We start from the raw sequence: 8608 nt of genomic DNA on the forward strand, positions 1-8608 counted from the left end.
CCTTTTATATGTAGAGATCAGTGAAGGGCTAAGTTGTGTACGTGAAGACCACAATGGGTGCAGATTGTTATTTACCTGACTCTCTTAGTCAGTTGCTGATTATAACAGTAAACAAACTCCAAGTTCTTTTTTATAATCATAACTGTCTACCTGTTGGTATTTTAGTATATACTATATTTTTATAAAACTATAAAGACATTTACGTATGCCTTTAAATTAATCATTACAATACTTACAAGTGCAAAGTTATGCCCATGTCCCTTAGTTCCTTGACAGCCAGCAAAGGAGAAATAATATCTTGTCCAAATCGGTCATAAATAAGAACCTGAAATAAATAAAAAAGGCAGAATAAGATTACAAAATATTTGAATAGCAGATTTAACGTAAGACAAATCAGCATTTTAGAGTTTCACATGCAACACAGTAAGAGGCCGCTGATCCAGCCACAAGTTGTGAGTTAATTGTACTGCATTTTGGTCATAGTCTACTGTAGTTATTCACAGACAGATGGCACTCCTTGCTAATTTATCAACAACTAGCCACTGTACCTGTTGAAGACACGTAACTAGTCAAGTCAAGTCGGGGAGCAGGCACTGGTACAGCATGTTGTCGCACCCACCACACAACAAAACAGCTTGGGATCCTGGTTGGCAGACACACGGTCCAGTCCCACCCTTCGGAAATGACCCTCTATCTGCCACAGCCAGGAGTTACGTGGGCCACCCCTTGGCCTGGTCCAGTCACTTAGGTTGTCAGCAATGAGCCGCATCACCATCAGGTAATGGCGCCACATGGCCGTAGTGCCGTAACTGACGCTCCCTCACAATGCAGGTCATGTGCCTCATTCGGGACTCCGTGAGCAACACAAAGTCAAACCAGCAGTGCCCAAGGATTCTCCGGAGAGGCACACATGAAGGAGTCCAGTCTTCGTCTCAGGTCACTGGATAGCGTCCATGTCTCACAAACTGGAAGCACCAGGACTCTAAAGACTTGGACCTTCGTCCTTTTGCTGATATCGGGAGCGCCACACACCCTTTTCCAGTGACCTCATGACACCCCATGCTCTCCCAATCCATCTACTGACTTCATAGGAAGAGTCACCAGAGTCACATGAATGTCACTGCCGAGGTAAGTAAACCTCTCAGTGATGAGGTCGACACTCTCTCTGCAGACAGGTAACAGAATAATTTTTAAAATATTTGCATTCTTTTGCCCTATGTGTACCTTCAGCACTTTTCCTCTGTATTTGTGTGTGTGAACGTCTCTTCACCGTTGTTCCCGTAAAGCCTGCTTCTCGGACCGTCATTATTTCGGAGGCGCTTTTCTCTCCTCTTGTACAGTTTCATACTTTCCGTCTATGACGGCGACTCTCTCAGCATGCGCCTTTACTCCTCCTGCGTCTCACACTCACATTTCTTCTTTCGTCACGTCACCTAGGATGCTCTGACCGATCACACCACAGATAAACTGACCAATCAGAATGCTCTGAGGGACTGGGCATCAACTGTCACAAATGCAGCATACAGTGCAATGACAGGTCATTCAATCATGATGCTCATTAACGTTTATTTAGTTAACATTTGGAAAATACAAAAGAATTGTGATGAGAACATGCCACTTAGCCCAAGAAAGCTAACAAATGCTGTTCACCTAACATCTCTGACGTGACATCAAGTCGACTTCTGAAGGTCCTTAAAGTCTTACAATTTACCAGACTACTTAATCGCTTACTACAAGTGTCTATGATTCTCTGTCTGAAGAAAAACTTCCTAATGTTTGTGCAAAATTTACCCTTAAAAAGGGGACACCGTTGGAAATTTAACATTTCTGTGAAATCTATTCTTCACAAGTGTCCACCCGAGTCTGATTTACTTTAAAGCAACACTTGGGACCCCCTGTAGTAACCCCCTGCATGACATTAAGCAATTCAATCATGTCACTTCTGAATTGCCATTTGTTTAAACTAAAGGGGTTCAACTTCAGTCTCTCCTCTTGGCCCAAACTCTCAGTCCTGTATCAGTCTAGTCGCTCTCCTCTGGACCTCCTCTAGTGCCACTCTGTCTATTTTGTGATATGGAGACCAAAACTGCACACAGTACTCCAGGTGAGGCCTCACTAGTGTGTTCTGTAGATAAGCATAGCCTTCCTTGACTTGAGACATGTTAGTTCAAAGCTAATTCCCATGATGCCCGAGTATTAAAACCCCTTACTGCTATTAATTTCCTCTCATGTAAATTAATTAGGTTACTTGCCCTAAAATTACTACGGTCATTTCAGTCACATTTTTCTTTACGTAAGTGGTTTACTAAGTGTGTGCTACTGCCTCAAATATCCTGCTCGGTGGGTATCAATCCCATGCCTGGTTATTGTCTGTGTAGAGTCTGCATGTTCTCTCTGTGGCTACTTTGGGTTTCCCTCCCTGGTACTCTAGTTTTCTTGCCACATTTCATGGCACGTTAACTGGCAATTTTAAAGTTACCCCTGCCTCAGCGTGGTTATACATGCATGCCAAACTCAAAACTGCGTCTTGCTTTGTACCCGACGCTGCTGCTAAGATAGGCCTGGCAACCCACACACATCAGATTGGTACATTACAGAATGTCCTGTAAGGGTCCTTTAAGGTTTCCTACTGTTTCCCATTCTTGCCTTAATGTTACGGGTCCAGACAAACGCTCAAGTCATGTGTACTTACCTAAAACATGACCCCACTTTTATTTATTTTATAATTTTACTTTACTGTGCTTTGTTAAGGCACTTTTACTAACCTTCCATACTGGCTCTGCTGCGTTGTTTTTCATCAGAGGAGAATTAAAATTAAGCATTCGCTTCAATGCGGCTGCAAAAAATAAAAAATAAAAATAAAATGTTACTCATTCATTTAGTTTCTCATATGGACTGTACAACTATTGATTTTGGTTAAGAAGTTGCAATAAAGGGATTTTTGTCATGAATTTTTATAATAAGAATATGAATTTTAAGAATTCATAATTACACACTAGCTCTTAGGTGGTGAAGAGGTCAGAGAGTTGGGCAGTTAGAGACAAGAATGGCCAAGGCGTGATGCGCAATTCAGCCAGGACATCATGATAAACCCACGCTTTACGACACAGGCCCAGAGATCTTTAATGACCACAGAGTGTCAGGGCCTCGGTTTTACATCACATCTGAAAGACGGCTCCATTTTGTTCAGTGCAGTGTCCTGGTCGCTGCACTGGGGCATGGGGATCTACACACAGAGCACAGGGTAAGCGCCCCCTGGTGGCGTCATTAATAACTCTTTCAGCAGCGACCCAAGCACTTCCTAGACTGGCCGAGTCCAAACATGCGTAGCTTCAGGTGGATGGCCTGCTGTGTGGTGCCGGTGGCTTGAATGCTGATGTAGGCAGTTTATGGAGGAGAAATAAGTGATGACTGCATTTAGAGTAAGTTCAAATTCCAATTAAGATTACTATTTACAGTGTGTCTGTTCTATTGCTATTTACAATAATTAGTTGTTCTTCTTCTTCCTCTTTATTACAGGTCCATGTGGGGTCGATGTGTCTGATCAACCTTTGCCAAACAGTCTGGTCCTGCACCTCCTCTCCAGTCAGACCCTTCCTCCTTCAGATCTTTTACTTTATCCATCCACGTTTCTCTTCCCCATTCCCATCACTCTTTTGCCCACACATTTCTTTTCTTTCCTCACCACATGTCCATACCACTTCCACTTACTTTCCTGCACTTTCTTACATATCTTCTCCCCTCTGTCTCATTTCTTATTCTCACCTTCTTTGTAGCTCCACAAATCCATGCCACCACCCTTCTCATTTCTGCCACATCGAACCTCCCTTTACCGACTGTGTCTCAGTGCCCATACTGTAGACCTTCGCCTTACTTCTTTGATCACACAAGACTCCCGATACCTTTGTTTCATCCACACTGCACCCTGGGGGTTATCTCTGCATCTAATTTTCCATATTGGGCGACCACTGAACCTCGATATTTAAATGTAGAAACTCTTTTCAGCAGCTCTTCCTGCAGGCCAACTTCTGAATCAGAATATTCTGAATATTGTAACATGGCTTTCTCAGAGCTTCCTTTTAGTGTAACCCCAATGTTCTGACTATGCTTTGATTTATCATTTCTATCATGGCTCCATAATCCGTACAAATCCCTTCTTTCTCTGCTGTTCTTTTTCCGGTTTCTCTGTGGTGACCACCTGATCAGGGCACCATGAAGTCCTTACATTGATGGAGGGAAGGCCAGATGTCCACGTGACCAGCATCATCATCTAATTCTTTCACGTGAACCCTGCCTCTTAAACTCAAACAGCATTTCATTTTGACATTCAGTTCTTACTGCACCAATTTACTATTTGTGAATTTCCCCTTGGGATTAATAAAGTATCTATCTACTAAACAGTCCAGTTGGTTTGAAGTAATACTAACAAACGGGCTTGATGGACAGAATGGCCTCCTATTGTCCGTCACATTTCTCCAGCAGATATGTGTCCTACCAGCCTGGTGTCCTCAGCCCACTTGATTACGGAGATGGGGTTGTTGTTGTTCTACCTCCGGTCACTTGTGTGCAGGATGAATTGTAATGGAGACAGAAGACGACCTACAGGTACCCATGAATTTGAAAAAGGGTCCTGCACTTAGACGGAGAATGACAGAAAAGCAAGTCTGAAATTCCATAATGTAACAAATGGGTTTAACATTCATAAGCGTTCAGTTTCTCAGGCTGAAGAAAAAATCCAGAAATAGTCTTCTAACATAGAAACACAGGCGAGGCTTATCAAGAAAAGAGCAGACATGATGTTAGATGGAGTTCTCAAACTCTACAGTGGCTGCAGGTTTTCATTCTAACCCTTTTCTTAATTAGGGACCAACCAATTTCACTCCAACCAGTTGCTTAATTAGGAGCCGATTTGTGTTGTCAATTCAAGGTTGCTTTATTTTGTCCTGTTTGCACAAGAAAACATGAAATTTGTCTTCTCAGTTGCATCTAATATCAAGACAGAAAGAAATCAACTAAAACAAAGAGAGACAAGACAGGTTAAGGTAAGGCAGTTTGATAATGTATATTTACACACTAATTGTCACAGGATGCATATCAAACCTTAATCATTATCTCCGATATTCCTTATTAAAAAGTCGTATGGACTAGGAAGAAAGGAATTTCTAGAGCGATTTAATGAAGTTCTCTGTGTAATGGAGGTCTGTCGTCAGTTGAGATTATTTCACTTTCTTTAGCATTGTCCTCTGACACACACTTGCCAGATCATCTACACGAGTCCGCATGCTTAGTAATCTGCTGGAGCTTTTTAAACCCGTTCTTTAATTCCATGGCTTGGTGCTGCTCTCATCGTGCAATGGCAGACACTTCTGAAATTGTTGACTTTTCTCTTTTCTGTTCAAATGTTTTGTGGACCTGAGCAGATCGGCATTCCTGAGACCTTCATCTTTCTTTATTTTATGTTGGATGTAGTTTGCTGGTCCTGTTTTGGCTCATTTTGTATCTCATTATTGTTTGGCTTTTAATTAGGGGTCTGAGTCTTCAAGAGCAAGTCAATTAAAATGAATTCAAAAACACGTCACTAATTAAGAAAAAGGGTTAGAATGAAAACCTGCAGCCACGGGTAGCTGGGGAGTTTGAGGACCCCTGATGGAAGATAACCAGCAGAGCATCTTCCGCACTTTTGTTTGCACGGTACGTTATCTTGAAAGGACTTCGTCTCTGTCATTGAAATTAAAATGATCCTCAAAAAGTGACAGCGGAATGGCTGAGGGTCTTGTAATGACACTTTCTATTGCAGGGCGTATTTTGTACAAGTCCCGAACAGATGTTAGATACCTGCCTTTAATATTCGAAGCAGTAAAACTGGCAAGACAAAGGAACAAAAAGGCAAAACTCCAGCGTAAAGCCCCCTGTCCCGGCATTCTTAAACAGCAGCCGGTCTCTACAGACAAGTGGAAGCAGAAAACTGAAAGCTGTCAGAAGGGGATCTCCTGTTGTTAATGCACTGCACAACACAACACAACACAACACAACGCAACGCCCTTCTGGTTTTCTTGTTCCTTTTTAAACTTTTAACTTTTTCTGACAGGTGAAGAGCACCGACCCTCTTAACATCTCCTGGGGGTTCTGAATGTAAATCCATACAAACGCTACAGGCAATACCGGCTAGAAACGAAACCGTCACATTTCAAGTGGACGTCCACACCCTGACACCATCCGCTCGTCCACCTCGTGTCCGCCGCCCCTCAGAAACCACGACGTCGGCGCGAACAGCTGATCAGAAAAGCATTTCAAGCCTACCTGTCTGTTTTTCTCTGATGGACGCCGCCATCATTGCCGTGTCGGGGCAGTCGAGTGACGTAGCGCGGGATGACGTGGCGACGGGCGTCCGTGTGGTGTCACGTGATGCGGCGCGTGGCCACTGTTTAGGGAGCGCGCTCGTCTGCCATTTAATGATTTGCTCAGCGTGGATGGGTGGAGTCGCTCGTGTGGGTCAACGCAGTGTTTGAGTTTTTTGGGGGGATCCTTTTTGATATACGACCACCTAGTAGTTCCCACTCGTGTTTTAAGTTTCGGAGTACTAATACGGAGCTCTTCTGGGCCAGGACAGCAGCCAATTCCGTATGTCAGGACAAACGTTTGACATCCACGGTCATTGTCAGCGCGACTAATGGGGGGATCGAAAATCAAGCGGACCAAAACGCAGACGTAAATAACCACCGGTTTAAAGGTGCATCACATCCCACCACTGCCGTACCGTTCTTCATTGAGCATTTTTTTGTATAACTTGGTAGCTGTGGGAGCCACAAACGCCGAATTGCCCGCGGTTCCCATTAGCGGCGCCGGGTCAATGCGTCCACCGCAACAGTCGTGTAGATCCGCTTATGAAATGATACGTGGATGCCTGCTGCGTTCTTGTGTTAAAATCGGCTTTAACGTTTATTTTTCTCAACCGATTGTCAAGTTTGTATTAATTTGTGGCCATGTCGGCATATGTAACCAGTGAACACGGTGTATTGTGTGTAGACGTTTTATTATTAATAGCCGCAGGAAGCGCTGTACTTTGCAATTATTTATTAAGCGGGCTCCTTCAGCCTAGGTGACTTACAACACTTGGGATACGATTAGTTACCCTTCATTAGTTTTGCCGATTCGAGTACATGCAGGTGAAGTGACTTGCTCAGGGTCAAGCGGTTTCAGTAGTGGAATTATAAGCTACAACGTCAGGATTTGAAGCTCAGAGCGTTACGCCACCCTGCAAAGTATGAGCTACAATTAGGAGACAAATAACAAATGGCTCCGGTGGGCTGGCGCCCTGGCCGGGGTTTGTTTCCTGCCTTGCGCCCTGTATTGGCTGGGATTGGCTCCAGCAGACCCCCCCGAGACCCTGTAGTTAGGATATAGCAGATTGGATGATGGATGGATAACAAATGCAGGGTCTCTAGCTCTGGTCCTGCCGTGTTGCTGTGGCTGCAGGCTTTCATTCTAATAACCGTTGTCTTTATCACTGGCCAGTTTCTGCTACTTATTTTCTTTTCCCCTTGGTTTACTTGACTTGTTTTAGAAGATTCAGTCCTCTGAACTGCTCCAGAAATGAGAGGCGAAGTGAGCCAACAGCTGACCAGCTAAGTCAGGACCTCAAACTCCAACCAGGTCCACTCAGACCAGTTTCTTTAAAGGATAAGTTTGGTATTTTCCAAGTCAAAGTTCTTTCTTCGCAAATATGTATACATTTGGCACACACAATTGGTTTCTAAAGTTAAATTAATTTCTATAAACGTAAAATATCGATCTATTGATTCATCACTTAACTTTGAGGTACACCTTAGGTCTTGTTCCAAAATTTCCTTCATCATCTGTAACATTGCCCACCTCTGTCCTTGTCTGATGCTCAAACTCTGCTTCATTGTTTCATTACTGTAATTCCCTCTTCATTGGCCTCCCTGCAAAATCTATACCGAAGCTCCAGGACATTCAGAACTCTGCAGCCACACAAAGCGTTTTGCTCACATCTCCCAGCTTCACTGGGATTAAATTCAAGATTCTGCTCCTCACCTTGAAAGCCCTACATAGCCTTTGCCCCCCTCTACCTCACTCAGGTCCTCGAGCAGTTGTCTCCTTACGGTCTCACACACCAGGCTCTCCACCCTGCCAGGCAGGTCCTTCAGTGTTATGGCCCCTCAACTCTGGAACTCTTCCTCTGTCTCTCAGAGTTTGTTCCTCTTTCTGGACTTTTAAATCTCAACTGAAAACTTTCCTCTTCTACAAACTTTTGTCATCTGTGTAATTTTATTTTTTTACTCTGTATGTAAAGTGACCTTGAGTTTGTGAAAGGCACTCAATAAATGTAACTTATATCTTGCCTGCACTGGCGCATTACATTGTAGTCTTTGGGGCATGGAGTAAAAACTTGAAACCTTACCAATTATGTCAGACGACAGGCATTGAATATTGATCTGCACCTTCCGTGTTTGTGGTGCACATACATATATTTAATATACTTTGTTAATCATGGGGGGGAAAGTTGTTTTCTCACATGACTTTTGGGGGTCAGCCAATGTACAGCATTTGTGACAACAAAAGGGATCTGGAAATAATCGCTTTATTG

General features: G+C 43.5%; 1 protein-coding gene across 1 annotated transcript in view; it reads right to left on the bottom strand.

The window, feature by feature from the left end:
- The window catches only part of scfd1 (sec1 family domain containing 1), a 177147-nt gene extending 170736 nt beyond the window's left edge, over positions 1 to 6411 (bottom strand). The window contains exons 1-3 of the mRNA XM_028821277.2: positions 6301 to 6411; positions 2766 to 2836; positions 237 to 325 (exon numbers count right to left, since the gene is read on the bottom strand). Of these exons, the coding sequence (XP_028677110.1) occupies positions 237 to 325; positions 2766 to 2836; positions 6301 to 6334 (194 nt within the window). The 5' untranslated portion in view covers positions 6335 to 6411. The remainder of the gene's footprint in view (positions 1 to 236; positions 326 to 2765; positions 2837 to 6300) is intronic.
- Positions 6412 to 8608: the final 2197 nt, after the last annotated feature.

Source organism: Erpetoichthys calabaricus, chromosome 16 (genome assembly GCF_900747795.2).
Source record: "Erpetoichthys calabaricus chromosome 16, fErpCal1.3, whole genome shotgun sequence".
NCBI classification, from domain to species: Eukaryota; Metazoa; Chordata; class Cladistia; order Polypteriformes; family Polypteridae; genus Erpetoichthys; species Erpetoichthys calabaricus.